Genomic DNA, 22,532 nt, shown 5'->3' with positions numbered 1-22,532 from the left:
AAACAAGTTTGAAAAGGAGACAAACTAAGCTGACATGTTCTCTTAAACCTGATGTTCCTCACTTCAATCTAAGCTGACATGTTCTCTTAAACCTGATGTTCCTCACTTCAAACTAAGCTGACATGTTCTCTTAAACCTGATGTTCCTCACTTCAAACTAAGCTGACATGTTCTCTTAAACCTGATGTTCCTCACTTCAAACTAAGCTGACATGTTCTCTTAAACCTGATGTTCCTCACTTCAAACTAAGCTGACATGTTCTCTTAAACCTGATGTTCCTCACTTCAAACTAAGCTGACATGTTCTCTTAAACCTGATGTTCCTCACTTCAAACTAAGCTGACATGTTCTCTTAAACCTGATGTTCCTCACTTCAAACTAAGCTGACATGTTCTCTTAAACCTGATGTTCCTCACTTCAAACTAAGCTGACATGTTCTCTTAAACCTGATGTTCCTCACTTCAAACTAAGCTGACATGTTCTCTTAAACCTGATGTTCCTCACTTCAAACTAAGCTGACATGTTCTCTTAAACCTGATGTTCCTCACTTCAAACTAAGCTGACATGTTCTCTTAAACCTGATGTTCCTCACTTCAAACTAAGCTGACATGTTCTCTTAAACCTGATGTTCCTCACTTCAAACTAAGCTGACATGTTCTCTTAAACCTGATGTTCCTCACTTCAAACTAAGCTGACATGTTCTCTTAAACCTGATGTTCCTCACTTCAAACTAAGCTGACATGTTCTCTTAAACCTGATGTTCCTCACTTCAAACTAAGCTGACATGTTCTCTTAAACCTGATGTTCCTCACTTCAAACTAAGCTGACATGTTCTCTTAAACCTGATGTTCCTCACTTCAAACTAAGCTGACATGTTCTCTTAAACCTGATGTTCCTCACTTCAAACTAAGTTGACATGTTCTCTTAAACCTGATGTTCCTCACTTCAAACTAAGTTGACATGTTCTCTTAAACCTGATGTTCCTCACTTCAAACTAAGCTGACATGTTCTCTTAAACCTGATGTTCCTCACTTCAAACTAAGCTGACATGTTCTCTTAAACCTGATGTTCCTCACTTCAAACTAAGCTGACATGTTCTCTTAAACCTGATGTTCCTCACTTCAAACTAAGCTGACATGTTCTCTTAAACCTGATGTTCCTCACTTCAAACTAAGCTGACATGTTCTCTTAAACCTGATGTTCCTCACTTCAAACTAAGCTGACATGTTCTCTTAAACCTGATGTTCCTCACTTCAAACTAAGTTGACATGTTCTCTTAAACCTGATGTTCCTCACTTCAAACTAAGTTGACATGTTCTCTTAAACCTGATGTTCCTCACTTCAAACTAAGCTGACATGTTCTCTTAAACCTGATGTTCCTCACTTCAAACTAAGCTGACATGTTCTCTTAAACCTGATGTTCCTCACTTCAAACTAAGCTGACATGTTCTCTTAAACCTGATGTTCCTCACTTCAAACTAAGCTGACATGTTCTCTTAAACCTGATGTTCCTCACTTCAAACTAAGCTGACATGTTCTCTTAAACCTGATGTTCCTCACTTTCAAGGACAACTCAGCAGAAGCACAATCTTCTAGACTTCAATCTTCAATCTTCTAGACTTCAATGTTTAATGTTCAATGTTCTAGACTTCAATGTTCCAGAGTTCAATGTTCTAGACTTCAATGTTCCAGAGTTCAATGTTCTAGACTTCAATGTTCTAGACTTCAATGTTCCAGAGTTCAATGTTCTAGACTTCAATGTTCCAGAGTTCAATGTTCCAGAGTTCAATGTTCCAGACTTCAATGTTCTAGACTTCAATGTTCTAGACTTCAATGTTCCAGAGTTCAATGTTCCAGAGTTCAATGTTCCAGAGTTCAATGTTCTAGACTTCAATGTTCCAGACTTCAATGTTCCAGAGTTCAATGTTCTAGACTTCAATGTTCTAGACTTCAATGTTCCAGAGTTCAATGTTCTAGACTTCAATGTTCTAGACTTCAATGTTCCAGAGTTCAATGTTCTAGACTTCAATGTTCTAGACTTCAATCTTCCAGTGTTCAATGTTCTAGACTTCAATGTTCCAGAGTTCAATGTACTAGACTTCAATGTCCTAGACTTCAGGGTTCCATGTTCTAGACTTCAATGTTTAATGTCAGCATGTGGTTGCACTTCATGTCTTGCTAGGTGTTGGTGTGCTGGTCCTGGTACTCACAGTCAGCATGTGGTTGCACTTCATGTCTTGCTAGGTGTTGGTGTGCTGGTCCTGGTACTCACAGTCAGCATGTGGTTGCACTTCATGTCTTGCTAGGTGTTGGTGTGCTGGTCCTGGTACTCACAGTCAGCATGTGGTTGCACTTCATGTCTTGCTAGGTGTTGGTGTGCTGGTCCTGGTACTCACAGTCAGCATGTGGTTGCACTTCATGTCTTGCTAGGTGTTGGTGTGCTGGTCCTGGTACTCACAGTCACCATGTGGTTGCACTTCATGTCTTGCTAGGTGTTGGTGTGCTGGTCCTGGTACTCACAGTCAGCATGTGGTTGCACTTCATGTCTTGCTAGGTGTTGGTGTGCTGGTCCTGGTACTCACAGTCAGCATGTGGTTGCACTTCATGTCTTGCTAGGTGTTGGTGTGCTGGTCCTGGTACTCACAGTCAGCATGTGGTTGCACTTCATGTCTTGCTAGGTGTTGGTGTGCTGGTCCTGGTACTCACAGTCAGCATGTGGTTGCACTTCATGTCTTGCTAGGTGTTGGTGTGCTGGTCCTGGTACTCACAGTCAGCATGTGGTTGCACTTCATGTCTTGCTAGGTGTTGGTGTGCTGGTCCTGGTACTCACAGTCAGCATGTGGTTGCACTTCATGTCTTGCTAGGTGTTGGTGTGCTGGTCCTGGTACTCACAGTCAGCATGTGGTTGCACTTCATGTCTTGCTAGGTGTTGGTGTGCTGGTCCTGGTACTCACAGTCAGCATGTGGTTGCACTTCATGTCTTGCTAGGTGTTGGTGTGCTGGTCCTGGTACTCACAGTCAGCATGTGGTTGCACTTCATGTCTTGCTAGGTGTTGGAGTGCTGGTCCTGGTACTCAGAGTCAGCATGTGGTTGCACTTCATGTCTTGCTAAGTGTTGGTGTGCTGGTCCTGGTACTCACAGTCAGCATGTGGTTGCACTTCATGTCTTGCTAGGTGTTAGAGTGCTGGTCCTGGTACTCACAGTCAGCATGTGGTTGCACTTCATGTCTTGCTAGGTGTTGGTGTGCTGGTCCTGGTACTCACAGTCAGCATGTGGTTGCACTTCATGTCTTGCTAAGTGTTGGTGTGCTGGTCCTGGTACTCACAGTCAGCATGTGGTTGCACTTCATGTCTTGCTAGGTGTTGGTGTGCTGGTCCTGGTACTCACAGTCAGCATGTGGTTGCACTTCATGTCTTGCTAGGTGTTGGAGTGCTGGTCCTGGTACTCAGAGTCAGCATGTGGTTGCACTTCATGTCTTGCTAAGTGTTGGTGTGCTGGTCCTGGTACTCACAGTCAGCATGTGGTTGCACTTCATGTCTTGCTAGGTGTTGGTGTGCTGGTCCTGGTACTCACAGTCAGCATGTGGTTGCACTTCATGTCTTGCTAGGTGTTGGTGTGCTGGTCCTGGTACTCACAGTCAGCATGTGGTTGCACTTCATGTCTTGCTAGGTGTTGGTGTGCTGGTCCTGGTACTCACAGTCAGCATGTGGTTGCACTTCATGTCTTGCTAGGTGTTGGTGTGCTGGTCCTGGTACTCACAGTCAGCATGTGGTTGCACTTCATGTCTTGCTAGGTGTTGGTGTGCTGGTCCTGGTACTCACAGTCAGCATGTGGTTGCACTTCATGTCTTGCTAGGTGTTGGTGTGCTGGTCCTGGTACTCACAGTCAGCATGTGGTTGCACTTCATGTCTTGCTAAGTGTTGGTGTGCTGGTCCTGGTACTCACAGTCAGCATGTGGTTGCACTTCATGTCTTGCTAGGTGTTGGTGTGCTGGTCCTGGTACTCACAGTCAGCATGTGGTTGCACTTCATGTCTTGCTAGGTGTTGGTGTGCTGGTCCTGGTACTCACAGTCAGCATGTGGTTGCACTTCATGTCTTGCTAGGTGTTGGAGTGCTGGTCCTGGTACTCAGAGTCAGCATGTGGTTGCACTTCATGTCTTGCTAAGTGTTGGTGTGCTGGTCCTGGTACTCACAGTCAGCATGTGGTTGCACTTCATGTCTTGCTAGGTGTTGGTGTGCTGGTCCTGGTACTCACAGTCAGCATGTGGTTGCACTTCATGTCTTGCTAGGTGTTGGTGTGCTGGTCCTGGTACTCACAGTCAGCATGTGGTTGCACTTCATGTCTTGCACGTCTTTGTCGTCGCTCTTGTGGTAAAACTTGCTGAAGAAGTTGAAGGCCACCACGGTGTAGAGGTAGACCACCACCGCCAGAAGGCCCAGAGTCAGGACCAACTATCGGAGAGTACATTGAATGAGTTAGCCTTCAAACAACAGCAAGTTCTGCTTTATGTTTCAAAAAGTGTGCTGACAGGAAGTCAGAATAATTACACTTGCCAAAGTTGAAAATGTCCCCAGTTGAAAAAGCTATTCACATATTCTTAGTGCTTGAGTCATCTCAACGGGATTTTTCTGTTCCAGTTTAAAAATGTTAAAACTGAGAACGTTACTATTGAAATGAGATATTTGGATTAGTTCTTCAAATAATGATGCAATTTGTTATTCTTACAGCCAGACCCGACGGTTTGAGTGACAACTGCTGCCTTGCTCAGAGGCTGTCCCGTCAAGTCAGGTCCGGTCTGGCTGGAAGACTAACAACACATTGCAAGATATTTGGATTTTACTCACTGAGAAAAAATAGTTTGAAGATTGTGAAGAACCTTGAGGATGCTTAGTTTGAGAATTGCTAGTTGAGCAAAGCTTGTTTTCACAAGAAAAACATGTTTTCTAGTCCTGCCAATTTCTAGATGCACAAATCTTAATTTAGGGTGTCTTATTAAGAAAAACCACGTGTTCACGCAGCCGGTCCAGCATTTCACCAGTTTTTAGTATTTCTTTCGAAAATCTAGCCTTTATCTGAGCTCTTTTTAGCAGTGTGCTAACCCTTTTCAAACTATTTCAATATCAAGCAAAAGTGTATTTATTTCCATAATTCCATTCGAAACGTTAAGCTTCCATAGATGATAGATTCAGGGTCCATGACTTCAAGTACTTAGTTGTTTGTTTGTACATCATTTGGGATTCCGGATCAGAAAACCCACAAATGAGAATACTGTGAAGAGATCAGCCCAAATTTGACAGAGCATGAATGTTTGAGAGTCAACCACACAGAACTTATGGACTGAACTCAAAGCACCCGCACGACTTCTCAGTCAAAGGCTTGACTTTGCTTCAATTGTCTCAGTTCAGATTAATATGTTGAAGACTGCAGACTTGACCACTGGCCAGAAGACCAACACAAGCAGATCAGTGGCAGGAGAAGATGCACCAGCAGAAGGAGGACCGTGGGCTTCTGCTGGGGCTCAAACACAGAACTTTCATCAATCTGCCAGAGAAGTAAGAGAGGATCTCTTCACAGTATTCTAATTGTTTTGGAATCCTGTTTTTGGGGGTTTTGTGAGCTGCAGGCCCAAATGATGTACAAATAAACAACTAAATACTTCAAATCCTTCAAGTCGGGGGCCCTGAATCTATAATCTATGCAAGTTTAACCTTTTGAATGGAAAGAAATACACTTTTCCATGATATTCTCATTTTTTGGAAAGGGTCTGTACAAAGGAGGGGAGACCAGCAGGGACTAAAGTACACACACACACACACACACACACCTGTTTGCCATTGTGTGTGACAGAGGAGAGGATGGTGCGAATGGTCTTGAAGCCCATGGCGATGTCCAAGAGGTGGGTGGCGAAGAAGAAGTTGTTAAAGTGGCCCAGAAAGGACATGAGCGTGTACCAGGCCAGGTACAGGAAAGACTGCGGCCACACACACAGACATAGAGAGAGAGAGAGAGAGAGAGAGAGACAGATAGAAAGAGAGCCAGAGATCAGCAGAGAGTATTGCAGATAAGGTGAAATGGTGGATATTACGGCCATCAAGTGGAGCAGCGTGCAGATCTGCATCCAACATGTCAGCGCATTAAAAGAAAGGAGGAAGCGGTGGTAAAAGATGACAAACGATGTAAGTCCGGTCCTTGTCATCCGTTAAGGTGCAGTGTAGGAAGTGTGTGTTGGACCAAGACCAGGACCAGGACCAGGACCAGGACCAGGTGGTACAGGGGAACAAACATTTGGAGTATTCTGCCAGCTGGACTTACATTGTCGGTGAGAACCACCCCCAGTTTCCAGACTTGGTATTTGATGTCCATGGAGCTGAATCTGAAATGATCCATCAAATCATGACTAGAGGACTCAGCTTGATGTGCTAGAGTCTACAGCAGGTTCTTCTCAAGGCCAACATAGCAAGACTGTGCTAGTCCAGCCGTGTCTCAGGCAGGAGAAGAGAACTGAAGATTCTCAGACTTGCTCTCACTTCCATTCACCTCCACCAAGCTAACATTGAGTGCTTCAGCGTACTCACACATTGATCCAGGCGCAGTCTTTCCTGAACCGGTTCCTCTCTGTCCCTCCAGAGCTGAAGTCCAACGATGCCTGGTCCAAGCCCAGAAGCTCACTGATCTTCTCACGGCCGTAAAACTCCCCGTACTTATCCATCACCTGCAGGGAGGGATGCTAGAGCTGACATCTAGGTGGCAAAAACAGCTACCTCAAATTAAGAGTGTCCTTAGGTTTTCAAAGAACTTCGGCTAATTAGTGATTCCCAGAGCACAAAAAAAAGTCTGCAGGCTTCAGAGCGTTTTCTATTTGGGCTCCAGTACTCTGGAATGTTCTGTGAGAGATGCTACCTCAGTAGAAGCATTCAAGTCCCATCTTAAAACTCATTTCTATACTCTAGCCTTTAAACAGACCCCCCTTTTAGACCAGTTGATCTGCCCTCTCTCTTTTCTCTTCTGCCCTTCTCCTGCGTGGAGAGGTTATCAGGTGACCATGGATGAGGTGCCAGCTGTTCAAAGTCAGGACCCAGGATGGACCCTGACTGTCCAAAGTCCGAGAAACATTTCAGGGTTTCTCGTAGTTCCCACTGGGTTGACTTTTTTCTTGCCCTGATGTGGGATCTGAGCCCAGGATGTGGTTGTGGCTTGTGCAGCCCATTGAGACACTTGTGATTTAGTTCTATATAAGTCAACTTTGACTGATTTGTCTTTCAGCTGATTGTTGGGCTTTAGCTTGCAAGCATAAATTGGGTTTACGCACATCTTGCTCTTAGTTAGTTTAGCAAATGTCAGAGTGGACTTCAGAAGACCAACTAAAAGATCTGGTCTCCCTCGCTAGTGCTAGCTTTAAGATAGAGCGCGACATAACTTGGTCTTCCAAGCACAGGTCGGAACGAGACGAATCACTGCTGAGAAGAAGCAGCAGATGAATTGAACTGAAGAAAGAAATCATCAAAAACATGAGCAAGAGTGTAGTCAACTTGGCGATTTGGAGCGCATGGCTGCTATCCTGCACCATACTGAAACAGAAGGTTCAAATCATACCTCAGCCCTGGACATCTAGCCAAGAAAATACATAAAAGCTGCTGATGGTGTGTTTGACAGAGAAGCAGCTGGAAGGGGAAAGCATAGAAGTCCCCTCATCAAGGCAAATGTTGTCCACTGTCACTACATTCTTGTATCACAGGTGACTTTCCTCTCTTGAGAAGACGGTGATTGATCCAAACACCAATTCAACTGATTTAAGATGCAAGTGTTTGGAGATAAGAGCTCCGTCACAGAACTGATGAAGCCTGGAAGCTGACTCAAGCGTGTTGGATCTCACCAAGTTTTAGGAAGACTTCAATGTGATGTTGTCTCTGAGCAGAGGTGCTTTATTATTTACATTTAGGCTGGAAACTGCATTTTGACAAAATGTTTGTGCACCCATCAAAGTTCCTCTTCAGTTTTCATGGGTCTGAGCCTTTCCTGGAGCACAGGTGAGCTCCAGCAGACGTGTCGCCACACCTGCAGCACACCTGTGCCAAACCTGGCACCTTTTACTCCATCCATCCATCCATTTTCTACCGCTTATTCCCTTTTGGGGTCGCGGGCGCCTATCTCAGCTACAATCGGGCGGAAGGCGGGGTACACCCTGGACAAGTCGCCACCCCATCGCAGGCACCTTTTACTGTAATAATCAAATAGCAGCAGTCGCTGCCATTTGAATATTTTTTAATAGAAATGATCCAGCCCACGGTGGCAGAGGGGTTAGTGCGTCTGCCTCACAACACGAAGGTCCTTAGTAGTCCTTAGTTTAATCCCGGGTTCAGGATCTTTCTGTGTGGAGTTTGCATGTTCTCCCCGTGAATGCGTGGGTTCCCTCCGGGTACTCCGGCTTCCTCCCACCTCCAAAGACATGCACCTGGGGATAGGCCCCTCCCACCTCCAAAGACATGCACCTGGGGATAGGCCCCTCCCACCTCCAAAGACATGCACCTGGGGATAGGCCCCTCCCACCTCCAAAGACATGCACCTGGGGCTAGGCCCCTCCCACCTCCAAAGACATGCACCTGGGGATAGGCCCCTCCCACCTCCAAAGACATGCACCTGGGGATAGGCCCCTCCCACCTCCAAAGACATGCACCTGGAGATAGGCCCCTCCCACCTCCAAAGACATGCACCTGGGGATAGGCCCCTCCCACCTCCAAAGACATGCACCTGGGGATAGGCCCCTCCCACCTCCAAAGACATGCACCTGGGGATAGGCCCCTCCCACCTCCAAAGACATGCACCTGGGGATAGGCCCCTCCCACCTCCAAAGACATGCACCTGGGGATAGGCCCCTCCCACCTCCAAAGACATGCACCTGGGGGATAAGCCCCTCCCACTTCCAAAGACATACACCTGGGGATAGGTTGATTGGCAACACTAAATGGTCCCTAGTGTGTGAATGTTGTCTGTCTATCTGTGTTGGCCCTGTGATGAGGTGTAGCTGAGATAGGCACCAGCGCCCCCCGCGACCCCGAAAGGGAATAAGCGGTAGAAAATGGATGGATGGATGGATCCGGCCCACTGACAACCAAGATAGAAAATGATCTTGTTTTTCATGAGCTATACGTTGAATGTCAGAGTGCATCCCTTGAAACATCACATTTAGCACAATGAGACGTGTACTGTTAGCACAAACATGAGATACAGTGTCTAATACATCATTCTTTCTTGGGTTTTATAATGAAACTTTATGAACAGCACTTTATCATTTATATCAATGGTTCCCAAACTTTTGCAGGCTGGCGCCCCCCTTGGCTCCCCAGTGAATTCCTAGGTGCATGTCTTTGGAGGTGGGAGGGGCCTAGCCCCAGGTGCATGTCTTTGGAGGTGGGAGGGGCCTAGCCCCAGGTGCATGTCTTTGGAGGTGGGAGGGGCCTATCCCCAGGTGCATGTCTTTGGAGGTGGGAGGGGCCTAGCCCCAGGTGCATGTCTTTGGAGGTGGGAGGGGCCTAGCCCCAGGTGCATGTCTTTGGAGGTGGGAGGGGCCTAGCCCCAGGTGCATGTCTTTGGAGGTGGGAGGAAGCCGCAGTAGCCGAAGGGAAGCCATGCAGTCCCGAGTAGAACATGCAAACTCCCCACAGAAAGGCTGAGAGCGCGCGGGTTAAGAACCTAGGATTTTGTCCGATGGCGTTTGTGTCCCTGAAGGCATCACTGGCTGAGCAGAGTGTTGAGGCAAAAGAAAGAGCAGCTGCTGTCATCATTTCTTTGTTTACCACAGAAAGAGACAGTGTGACTAGATATTAGTTTTGTTGCAGATGTTTTGATGTTGTTACGGCCGACAGTAAACAGTTTTGCTCAATAAAAAGATGAGTGATGCAAACTTCCTTCTCCTTTTTGAAACGTCTCGGCTGACCTTGTTTTGGTTTTATCTCTTGTGACCACATGTTGAAAATGGTAGAGAATAATTGATGTGTTTATTTGCTTCAGAACTTAGACTTTGTGTGCTTTATTCATTTTCCTTCCGCAGGAGACATTGGGAGCAGTGAGCTTTACAGCAGGGGTCCATACCTTGTGACTGGGGGGCCACATTGGGCCAAAAACTACAAAACCCTCCCTCCACGTTTTATATACACACTGTCAATAATGTTGTTACAGACACCTTCATAACCATATGTAATATGTACAATATACACACTGCAAGTATATATATCATGTAGTAACAGACACCTTCATAACTACATGTAATATGTACAATATACACACTGCAAGTATATATATCATGTAGTAACAGACACCTTCATAACAATATGTAATATGTACAATATACACACTGCAAGTATATATATCATGTAGTAACAGACACCTTCATAACAATATGTAATATGTACAATATACACACTGCAAGTATATATATCATGTAGTAACAGACACCTTCATAACCATATGTAATATGTACAATATACACACTGCAAGTATATATATCATGTAGTAACAGACACCTTCATAACCATATGTAATATGTACAATATACACACTGCAAGTATATATATCATGTAGTAACAGACACCTTCATAACAATATGTAATATGTACAATATACACACTGCAAGTATATATATCATGTAGTAACAGACACCTTCATAACTACATGTAATATGTACAATATACACACTGCAAGTATATATATCATGTAGTAACAGACACCTTCATAACAATATGTAATATGTACAATATACACACTGCAAGTATATATATCATGTAGTAACAGACACCTTCATAACAATATGTAATATGTACAATATACACACTGCAAGTATATATATCATGTAGTAACAGACACCTTCATAACTACATGTAATATGTACAATATACACACTGCAAGTATATATATCATGTAGTAACAGACACCTTCATAACAATATGTAATATGTACAATATACACACTGCAAGTATATATATCATGTAGTAACAGACACCTTCATAACAATATGTAATATGTACAATATACACACTGCAAGTATATATATCATGTAGTAACAGACACCTTCATAACCATATGTAATATGTACAATATACACACTGCAAGTATATATATCATGTAGTAACAGACACCTTCATAACCATATGTAATATGTACAATATACACACTGCAAGTATATATATCATGTAGTAACAGACACCTTCATAACTACATGTAATATGTACAATATACACACTGCAAGTATATATATCATGTAGTAACAGACACCTTCATAACAATATGTAATATGTACAATATACACACTGCAAGTATATATATCATGTAGTAACAGACACCTTCATAACAATATGTAATATGTACAATATACACACTGCAAGTATATATATCATGTAGTAACAGACACCTTCATAACAATATGTAATATGTACAATATACACACTGCAAGTATATATATCATGTAGTAACAGACACCTTCATAACCATATGTAATATGTACAATATACACACTGCAAGTATATATATCATGTAGTAACAGACACCTTCATAACAATATGTAATATGTACAATATACACACTGCAAGTATATATATCATGTAGTAACAGACACCTTCATAACAATATGTAATATGTACAATATACACACTGCAAGTATATATATCATGTAGTAACAGACACCTTCATAACAATATGTAATATGTACAATATACACACTGCAAGTATATATATCATGTAGTAACAGACACCTTCATAACAATATGTAATATGTACAATATACACACTGCAAGTATATATATCATGTAGTAACAGACACCTTCATAACAATATGTAATATGTACAATATACACACTGCAAGTATATATATCATGTAGTAACAGACACCTTCATAACAATATGTAATATGTACAATATACACACTGCAAGTATATATATCATGTAGTAACAGACACCTTCATAACCATATGTAATATGTACAATATACACACTGCAAGTATATATATCATGTAGTAACAGACACCTTCATAACCATATGTAATATGTACAATATACACACTGCAAGTATATATATCATGTAGTAACAGACACCTTCATAACCATATGTAATATGTACAATATACACACTGCAAGTATATATATCATGTAGTAACAGACACCTTCATAACAATATGTAATATGTACAATATACACACTGCAAGTATATATATCATGTAGTAACAGACACCTTCATAACCATATGTAATATGTACAATATACACACTGCAAGTATATATATCATGTAGTAACAGACACCTTCATAACCATATGTAATATGTACAATATACACACTGCAAGTATATATATCATGTAGTAACAGACACCTTCATAACCATATGTAATATGTACAATATACACACTGCAAGTATATATATCATGTAGTAACAGACACCTTCATAACAATATGTAATATGTACAATATACACACTGCAAGTATATATATCATGTAGTAACAGACACCTTCATAACAAGCCATTTGTCTTCAGCGTGTGGGGGGTTTTACCTTTCTCTTCACAAATTTATCCCAGTAGTAAGTTGGAAAGGACCTGCAAGCACAAATGCAGATTTTGCAGCATTAGCTGTTAGTGATGATGGGCTTGTATGATACAATGATATTTGAGGTGTATGATGCAATGATATTTGAGGTGTATGATGCAATGATATTTGAGGTGTATGATGCAATGATATTTGAGGTGTATGATGCAATGATATTTGAGGTGTATGATACAATATTTGAGGTGTATGATACAATGATATTTGAGGTGTATGATACAATGATATTTGAGGTGTATGATGCAATGATATTTGAGGTGTATGATACAATGATATTTGAGGTGTATGATACAATGATATTTGAGGTGTATGATGCAATGATATTTGAGGTGTATGATGCAATGATATTTGAGGTGTATGATGCAATGATATTTGAGGTGTATGATACAATGATATTTGAGGTGTATGATGCAATGATATTTGAGGTGTATGATACAATGATATTTGAGGTGTATGATGCAATGATATTTGAGGTGTATGATACAATGATATTTGAGGTGTATGATGCAATGATATTTGAGGTGTATGATGCAATGATATTTGAGGTGTATGATGCAATGATATTTGAGGTGTATGATGCAATGATATTTGAGGTGTATGATACAATGATATTTGAGGTGTATGATGCAATGATATTTGAGGTGTATGATGCAATGATATTTGAGGTGTATGATACAATGATATTTGAGGTGTGTGATACAATGATATTTGAGGTGTATGATACAATGATATTTGAGGTGTATGATACAATGATATTTGAGGTGTGTGATACAATGATATTTGAGGTGTATGATACAATGATATTTGAGGTGTATGATACAATGATATTTGAGGTGTATGATACAATGATATTTGAGGTGTATGATACAATGATATTTGAGGTGTATGATGCAATGATATTTGAGGTGTATGATGCAATGATATTTGAGGTGTATGATGCAATGATATTTGAGGTGTATGATGCAATGATATTTGAGGTGTATGATGCAATGATATTTGAGGTGTATGATGCAATGATATTTGAGGTGTATGATGCAATGATATTTGAGGTGTATGATGCAATGATATTTGAGGTGTATGATGCAATGATATTTGAGGTGTATGATGCAATGATATTTGAGGTGTATGATGCAATGATATTTGAGGTGTATGATGCAATGATATTTGAGGTGTATGATACAATGATATTTGAGGTGTATGATACAATGATATTTGAGGTGTATGATACAATGATATTTGAGGTGTATGATACAATGATATTTGAGGTGTATGATGCAATGATATTTGAGGTGTATGATGCAATGATATTTGAGGTGTATGATACAATATTTGAGGTGTATGATACAATGATATTTGAGGTGTATGATACAATGATATTTGAGGTGTATGATACAATGATATTTGAGGTGTATGATGCAATGATATTTGAGGTGTATGATACAATGATATTTGAGGTGTATGATGCAATGATATTTGAGGTGTATGATGCAATGATATTTGAGGTGTATGATGCAATGATATTTGAGGTGTATGATGCAATGATATTTGAGGTGTATGATGCAATGATATTTGAGGTGTATGATGCAATGATATTTGAGGTGTATGATGCAATGATATTTGAGGAGTGATGAGAAACGTACGGCGTGTTAATGACCAGTCTGTCCCACTGGCCTTTCAAGTGGTCCTCGGGCGGCTGCTGCGTCACGTACAAGCCATCAAACTCCAGTCTGCGGGCCACGTCCTTCTCCCGCTTGAAGACCACCAGCGGCACCTGCCACACACGCTTGTGTTCAACCCACACCTGCTGTTGTGCAACACGGCTGCACACCTTGAGGCAGTAGTATCCCATCATGCAACAGCAGGAGATGAGCGTGTGCAACACAGCCAGGAGGCCAAGACACAGCTCCATGTAGCCGCCGCTTTCTTCCAGGACAAAGGGAACCTGGCCCTCCGAGTCAAGCCACGCCTCTATTCGTTGTCCCGGCGATGCCACCTGGGGAGAGGAAAGAAGATGGCAGTGCGCCTCACATTACTGGAGCCCCCAAAACCAATCTGCTTCTACAAAAAGATGGATCCATTTGCAGGCCTTCAATTATCACTTTTTAAGGTCAAGGCAAGTGCTGCCTTCAAGGACGGCTCAGGTTTTACAGCACTAAGGCAAACATTAGCTTCTTTCCAGGCATGGGCTCCAAAGCATGCATGCATGCATACATACATACATACATACATGCATACATGCATACATGCATACATGCATGCATACATGCATACATGCATACATACATGCATACATGCATACATACATGCATACATGCATACATACATGCATACATGCATACATGCATACATGCATACATGCATACATACATGCATACATGCATACATACATACATACATGCATACATACATACATACATGCATACATACATACATGCATACATGCATACATACATACATACATACATACATGCATACATACATGCATACATGCATACATACATACATGCATACATACATACATACATACATATATACATACATATATACAAACTTGTAAAGAAGATGATGTCATGGCTGTCTTGACTTTCCAATCATTTCTACAACTCTTATTTAGTTGTGATGTAGTGATTGGAGCACATACTTGTTGCTCACAAAAAACATTCATGAAGTTTGCTTCTTTTATGAATTTATTATGTCTCTACTGAAAATGTGAGGGTCAAAGGTAAACATACAGCATTGTTAATATTTGCTTATATGTCCCTTGGCAAGTAACCATTCCTTTACCACTTTTGAGGTGTGTTTGGTGTCATTGTCCTGTTGGAACACCCAACTGTGCCCAAGACCCAACCTCCCCCCTGATGATTTTAGCTTGTCCTGAACAATTTGGAGCTAATCCTGCTTTTTCGTTGTCCCATTTATAGCAGCAGTTCCATTGGCAGCAAAACCCAAAAGCCCAGAGCATAATACTACCACCACCATGCTTGACGGTAGGAATGGTGTTCCTGGGATTAAAGGCCTCAGCTTTTCTCCTCCAAACATATTGCTGGGTATTGTGGCCAAACAGCTCCATTTTTGTTGGAACTAATTATTGACATATTGATTGACATGTGACTCCACACGGACAAAGGTAAGACCTTCTGGAGGAAAATTCTATAGTCAGAGCTTGGTCCACATTGTCACGTTTCTAGTGAGGGTTGGACTCCGCCAAGGCTGCCCTTTGTCACCCATTCTGTTCATAACTTTTATGGACAGAATTTCTAGGCGCAGTCAAGGTGTTGAGGATTCTGGTTTTGTGGCTGCAGGATTAGGTCTCTGCTTTTTGCAGATGATGTGGTCCTGATGGCTTCATCTGACCGGGATCTTCAGCTCTCACTGGATCGGTTCGCAGCCGAGTGTGAAGCGACCGGAATGAGAATCAGCACCTCCAAATCCGAGTCCATGGTTCTCTCCCGGAAAAGGGTGGAATGCCATCTCCGGGTTGGGGAGGAGACCCTGCCCCAAGTGGAGGAGTTCAAGTACCTAGGAGTCTTGTTCACGAGTGAGGGAAGAGTGGATGGTGAGATCGACAGGCGGATCGGTGCGGCGTCTTCAGTAATGCGGACGTTGTACCGATCCGTTGTGGTGAAGAAGGAGCTGAGCCGGAAGGCAAAGCTCTCAATGTACAGGTCGATCTACGTTCCCATCCTCACCTATGGTCATGAGCTTTGGGTCATGACCGAAGGGACAAGATCACGGGTACAAATGAGTTTCCTCCGCCGGGTGGCGGGTCTCTCCCTTAGAGATAGGGTGAGAAGCTCTGCCATCCGGGAGGAACTCAAAGTAAAGCCGCTGCTCCTCCACATGGAGAGAAGCCAGATGAGGGGGTTCGGGCATCTGGTCAGGATGCCACCTGAACACCTCCTTAGGGAGGTGTTTAGGGCATGTACGACCAACAGGGGGCCACAGGGAAGACCCAGGACACGTATCTGATATACAAATAATCAAATGTTAATAAATTGAAATAGAATGTATCATATAGTGTATGACATAAGTTGTAGTAAACTTTAGTCAAGTTGTGTATGTTAGAATAATTATACATATATTATCACACTATCTTTAGTATTCTTAAAGTCTGTTGCTTTAGTTAAAGGAATATATAAAACGCCATGCAATTTCCATTCCATTATTGTTTACATCAGCAACTTATGTTCAGCGTTGACCAAAAAAGTCAACAAATCCCTGTGTGTTCCACCTGCTTGTTGACAGCCAGGAATCCAAATACACAAGCAGGATACAACACATAAACATCATTGACTGCTGAGTTTGGACTCCTTTAGCACTCCTACCTAAAGAAGTACCTGTAATTGTTCCTCTTTTCTTTTTTTCATTGCTTCCTTACCATGAATTGATGAAGGTGGACCCCGACTTAAACAAGTTGAAAAACTTATTGGGGTGTTACCCTTTAGTGCTCAATTGTAGGGAATATGTACTGTACTGTGCAATCTACTAATAAAAGCTTCAATCAATCAATCTTTCGGCATTTTGCTTCAATTGGATCCTGCACTTGTGGCATTTGAATCCCATTTGGCGACACACAGACCTTGTAGAAGAGCAGGATGAAGTTGATTGCAAAAGTGACAAAGAGGGCCAGCAGGCGCGTGTTGTAGAACGTTCTGGCAAAGTAATTCTGGAAGAAAATGAAAGCACATGTCTCCCTGTGTAATAATCCTAATAAGAAGGTCTGGGCTAGAAGAATTGTATCTCACCAGCAGGCTCTTGTGATGAGTGCTTATCATCTCGCCGAGGGCCGAATGCTGACTTCCTGTTTCCTGTGATTTATTACAGTATCTCCTGGCCATGGTGTCCTCACATGGCGTCCCTCTGAGCGCACACAGAGAGGAGTCGCATTTGAACCAGGTCATATCATCACAATGCCTCTCAAAAACCTTCAAGGTTTCTTCCTAGAAAATAGTCAAAGAAGAAGGAATGACTCACTTTTCTGATTCTGGCATCTCGTCCTCAGCTTTGTCCTCCTCCGACATGCTGGCCTTAGGATGGCAACATTGGGAGAAAACACATGTCATCTATTTCTTAGAGTAGTCAGTGTACAACTCCTGCAGACTCACTGTCCACTGGAAATGAGTCAACACGCCACTAATGTCGCCTGCAGAGCCTAAAGAGCCGCTTCGGAGATGCATGAGTGGTGCCACCACTGCAAAGCCACGGTTCTTCGAGCTAAACAGTCATTTATGTTCTGTACTTAAAAGACAACCGCACATTTTTTGCAATATTGAAAAACATGACGGCGGACGTATTTCTTTTTGCATTCTAAATATCAAATAAATGTGATCAAAAGTTTGCTTCCAATGGAATATTTTGGACTTGCGCAATTCTGCCTACAAAGCCCTTCAAAAATATCCAAACACCTCCATTAAGGTTTCATATACATGTCATGTAGTAACATCCATCCATCCATTTTCTACCGCTTATTCCCTTTTGGGGTCGCGGGGTTCATAATAAAATACATACATGATGTAAGTATATATGTAGTATCTAGTAACATTCATAATAACATGCAATATATACATGATGTAAGTATATATGTAGTATCTAGTAACATTCTTAATAACATGTATTATATACATGATGTAAGTATATATGTCATGTAGTAACATTCATAATAACATGTAATATATACATGATGTAAGTATATATGTCATGTAGTAACATTCATAATAACATGTAATATATACATGATGTAAGTATATATGTAGTATCTAGTAACATTCATAATAACATGTAATACATACATGATGTAAGTATATATGTAGTATCTGGTAACATTCTTAATAACATGTATTATATACATGATGTAAGTATATGTCATGTAGTAACATTCATAATAACATGAAATATATACATGATGTAAGTATATATGTCATGTAGTAACATTCATAATAACATGTAATATATACATGATGTAAGTATATATGTCATGTAGTAACATTCATAATAACATGTAATATATACATGATGTGAGTATATATGTCATGTAGTAACATTCATAATAACATGTAATATATACATGATGTAAGTATATATGTAGTATCTAGTAACATTCATAATAACATGTAATATATACATGATGCAAGTATATATGTCATGTAGTAACATTCATAATAACATGTAATATATACATGATGTAAGTATATATGTCATGTAGTAACATTCATAATAACATGTAATATATACATGATGTAAGTATATATGTAGTATCTAGTAACATTCATAATAACATGCAATATATACATGATGTAAGTATATATGTCATGTAGTAACATTCATAATAACATGTAATATATACATGATGTCAGTATACATGTAGTATCTAGTAACATTCATAATAACATGTAATATATACATAATGTAAGTATATATGTCATGTAGTAACATTCATAATAACATGTAATATATACATAATGTAAGTATATATGTCATGTAGTAACATTCATAATAACATGCAATATATACATGATGTAAGTATATATGTAGTATCTAGTAACATTCATAATAACATGTAATATATACATGATATAAATATATATGTCATGTAGTAACATTCATGCAACATGTGTGTGACTTCCGCAGCAACACGCACACCACTGCAAGGCATACTGGGTGACACAGAGTACACTAATGGTTGTGATATAAACAATTTTAACACTTTTACTACTATGCGCCACGCTGTGAAGCCACACCAAACAAGATTGACAAACACATTTCAGAAGAACATCCCCCCAGTAACACAACATAAACACAACACAACAAATACCCAGAATCTTTTGTATCCATGACAGTTCCTGACTATTTTATACACCCCGCTAGCAGAAACCCCCCCCGTGCGTCGGTAAGGTGGGCGGGGTTGGGGGCGCGGGGGTGTAAAATATATTCAGGAAGTGTCACGATACAAAGGATTCTGGGTATTTGTTGTGTTGCGTTTATGTTGTGTTACTGTTTGGATGTTCTCCCGAAATGTGTTTGTCAATCTGGTTTGGTGTGGCGCATATTAGTAAGTGTTAATGTTGTTTATATCACAACCATCAGTGTCACCCAGTATGCCCTTCAAACTTCTACATGTCATTGCGGAAGCTGCACACATGTTGCCAGACTAACAATCGGTGTGTACATGTTGTTAAAAGTGTTAAAGGCAATGGCTTCATAGCACACCCTGATTCCGGTCATCAGGGTGAACACCATTGGATATTTGCGAGAACGTTAGCTGCTCCCATTGTCTTCATTACTCTGTAAAACGGGTTTAAATAGCTCTGTGAGTGGTAAAGGTGGCCGACCTCTGATGTATTTCAGCGGGCAGTTGCGGTTCTGATAAAATGTTGGTTCGGGTGGATGACGACTTTGGTGATGCAGTTGCGGATGACATAATTGCCTATCCGCGCATCTCTACTCAGCACCAATTCAAAAGTCATTGAAATGTAGATCATTAATGAGCCTTTTGTTTGCTTTTGTGTATTGTTGCACCTTGTTGGGCCTTCTTGTCAATACTTGCCTGTATTTATTTGACCAATTTTATACGCTTATTTATTTATATATTGTGTGTTTTCTTCTCTTCTTTTCTGTTTTGTGTACAGCACGTTGTGTTTGACACTTGCCTGTGTATCAAAAGTGATACATATTTGTTTTTGTCCTGTCCAGCTACTCAGAGAAATCCTATAATAGATTTAGATGATCTAGATCTGCTGTACACATTGACTTTACACAAGAGGAGGGTTGGATACTTCTCCTGTTTGCCTTATTTGTATTTGACTTTATTACATGTATTTATATTATCATTTGGCCGGAGCAGGAGGGGATAGAAAGACAAAAAAAGGACAAGAGGGGGATAAGACAGAGAGACAACAACAACAACAACAACAGAGAGACATCAGAAAATAGGACATGTACAAATATGATAGTAAAAGTGATAGTGAAGCAGTTAGTGAAGTAAATATAAATAAAACAGAAATGAAAATGAGCATTATTAAACTACAAATGGAACAAAACAAATACCAATAGAAATATCACTACTGATAATGAATAATAACAATACTGACCTCTATTGTCAACAATAAGATTGTTTCAAATGCAACAATACATATATGTCATGATAACTAGAAATACAAAAGAAAGCAGATCATTGTATAAATAAAGTTTGATTTGATTTATCTTGTTATTTTTGTGACTTACGTGTTTGGGGGTTAAAAGAACATTTGAAATGTTTGATTGTATTTCTGGCAACTGTAAATTATAAAAAAAATGGATATACATATATCTACTTATATTGGGTGTCCTGAACGGATTGACACTATTTCTGCAGGGATAAGTTGATTTGGGTTTAGTACATTTGTGTGTTTGTGTGAGCTTTGACAACAACAACAGCAGCAGAGACATGGCGATAGAAAAGCCTGCTCTTGTTGGCTGACATCAAGCTCTTTGTTGCTACCAACATTAGAGCCAATCAGCAAACAAATAGTTTGGACTCCCAAGAAGACTTACCGTCCCCTCCGAGCAAGCAGCGGCGGTGGGCACCGAGGGGGGGGTCAGACTGTCTTGCATCGCCAGTCTGTATTGACCTCCGTCTTTCCTCACTCGAAGGCCGAATACGTCCGCCAACACATCCTTCTCCCTGGCGGAGGTCACAGCTGCCGCCTGCCCACTTTGTCTCCGCAGGGCCGAGGGTCTCCCGGCTGCACTCGTTGCCTCTGCCACCTCATCAAGGGTGGGCTCCACAAGGCCCCCCAGCAGGTCAGCTAGGGTCACGCTCTTGGCTCCTTCTACCAGGCCGCCGTCGAGCAAGGCCACGTAGAGCAGGTGCAGGACGCCGCTAACGACCAGGCCGCCGCAGCGCAACACGGCCCTCGCCGCCACTCTGAGGAGGCCGGCGACATCTTTCACGCTCATTTTTGTGAGGGCCCTCAGCTTTTTGACAGAAAGTAGAGACACGACCCACATCTCCTTCTCCTCCTCGTCTCCAGCATGGCGCTCTCCGCCGTCAGAGCCGGAGATCTGCGCTGCCAGCTGCATCTCGAAGATGGTGTCCTCACAGAAGTTGACAAACATCTCCATTTTCTCCTTTTCTCCGCCTTGGTTGACCACGTCGAAAATGAACTGCCGCTTGGACTCCTTGACCTGCGGCTTCTCCCACTGCGTGCGGCTGGACTGGCTGATCTCAAAGTAGACCCTCTCCATACGCTTCCCGCTGCCCAGGATCTCGATGCGGCCCAAGTGGGGCTGGAAGTAAGTCAAGACGCACTGGGCCAGCTCCAGGAAGGCCCTCAGCCTTAAATCCTTGGGCATGTGTTCGGACAAATTAGTGAGCAGAACTGCGACGCTGAAGCCGATGTCTTTGGCGGGCTCGTGGAAGCGATCCACAAACGCCTGGTAATCCAGGACTTCCCTATCGTCGGTCTCGATGCAGGAGAGGAGGAACTGCGTCTCGGCTTGGGAGAACTGCTTGGAACTCTCCATGGCTTTCTGGAAGTCCTTCCTGGTGACGCATCCTTCGCCATCGGGGTCGTACTCTCGGAAGATCTCGGAGGACGTCAGGTCTTTGAGCTTGAGGAACGTGTCAAAAAACTTGAGGATCATTTCCACATTGCTGGAGGATTCCACCAGCATGTCCACCATCTGTTTACCGATGGTTCCATTGACCACGTTGCCTGGGGGGGGGAGTGAAAACATGTTCTAACATTCTCTCACTGCTGCTTGCAAAGAAAGGCTGACCTTCTAGCATGGAGAGCAAGAACACAACCATGTCTTTTTGTAAGTCCATCAGCTCCTTCAGGAGATCAATCTGCCTTGAATCCTGCAAAGATAAACAGCTGTAGCCATCGTGCAAAACCTAACATTTGAAAAGTCCCATATTATAATACTTTTCACCATGGACTAATTAATATCAATGTCCAAACTCATTA

General features: G+C 41.8%; 1 protein-coding gene across 1 annotated transcript in view; it reads right to left on the bottom strand.

The window, feature by feature from the left end:
• Positions 1-22,532, bottom strand: part of LOC133558879 (ryanodine receptor 2-like) — a 261,295-nt gene that overhangs the window by 17,571 nt on the left and 221,192 nt on the right. The window contains exons 88-99 of the mRNA XM_061910016.1: positions 22,342-22,423; positions 21,115-22,277; positions 17,560-17,612; positions 17,331-17,445; positions 17,165-17,251; positions 14,414-14,578; positions 14,226-14,356; positions 12,536-12,578; positions 6,576-6,712; positions 6,313-6,373; positions 5,825-5,971; positions 4,317-4,451 (exon numbers count right to left, since the gene is read on the bottom strand). Coding sequence (XP_061766000.1) covers positions 4,317-4,451; positions 5,825-5,971; positions 6,313-6,373; positions 6,576-6,712; positions 12,536-12,578; positions 14,226-14,356; positions 14,414-14,578; positions 17,165-17,251; positions 17,331-17,445; positions 17,560-17,612; positions 21,115-22,277; positions 22,342-22,423 — 2,319 coding nt within the window. The remainder of the gene's footprint in view (positions 1-4,316; positions 4,452-5,824; positions 5,972-6,312; positions 6,374-6,575; positions 6,713-12,535; positions 12,579-14,225; positions 14,357-14,413; positions 14,579-17,164; positions 17,252-17,330; positions 17,446-17,559; positions 17,613-21,114; positions 22,278-22,341; positions 22,424-22,532) is intronic.

This window comes from Nerophis ophidion, linkage group LG09, assembly GCF_033978795.1.
Source record: "Nerophis ophidion isolate RoL-2023_Sa linkage group LG09, RoL_Noph_v1.0, whole genome shotgun sequence".
Lineage (NCBI taxonomy): Eukaryota > Metazoa > Chordata > Actinopteri > Syngnathiformes > Syngnathidae > Nerophis > Nerophis ophidion.
The sequence above is the reverse complement of the archived record's forward strand: the minus strand, read 5'-3'. Positions and strand labels throughout refer to the sequence as shown.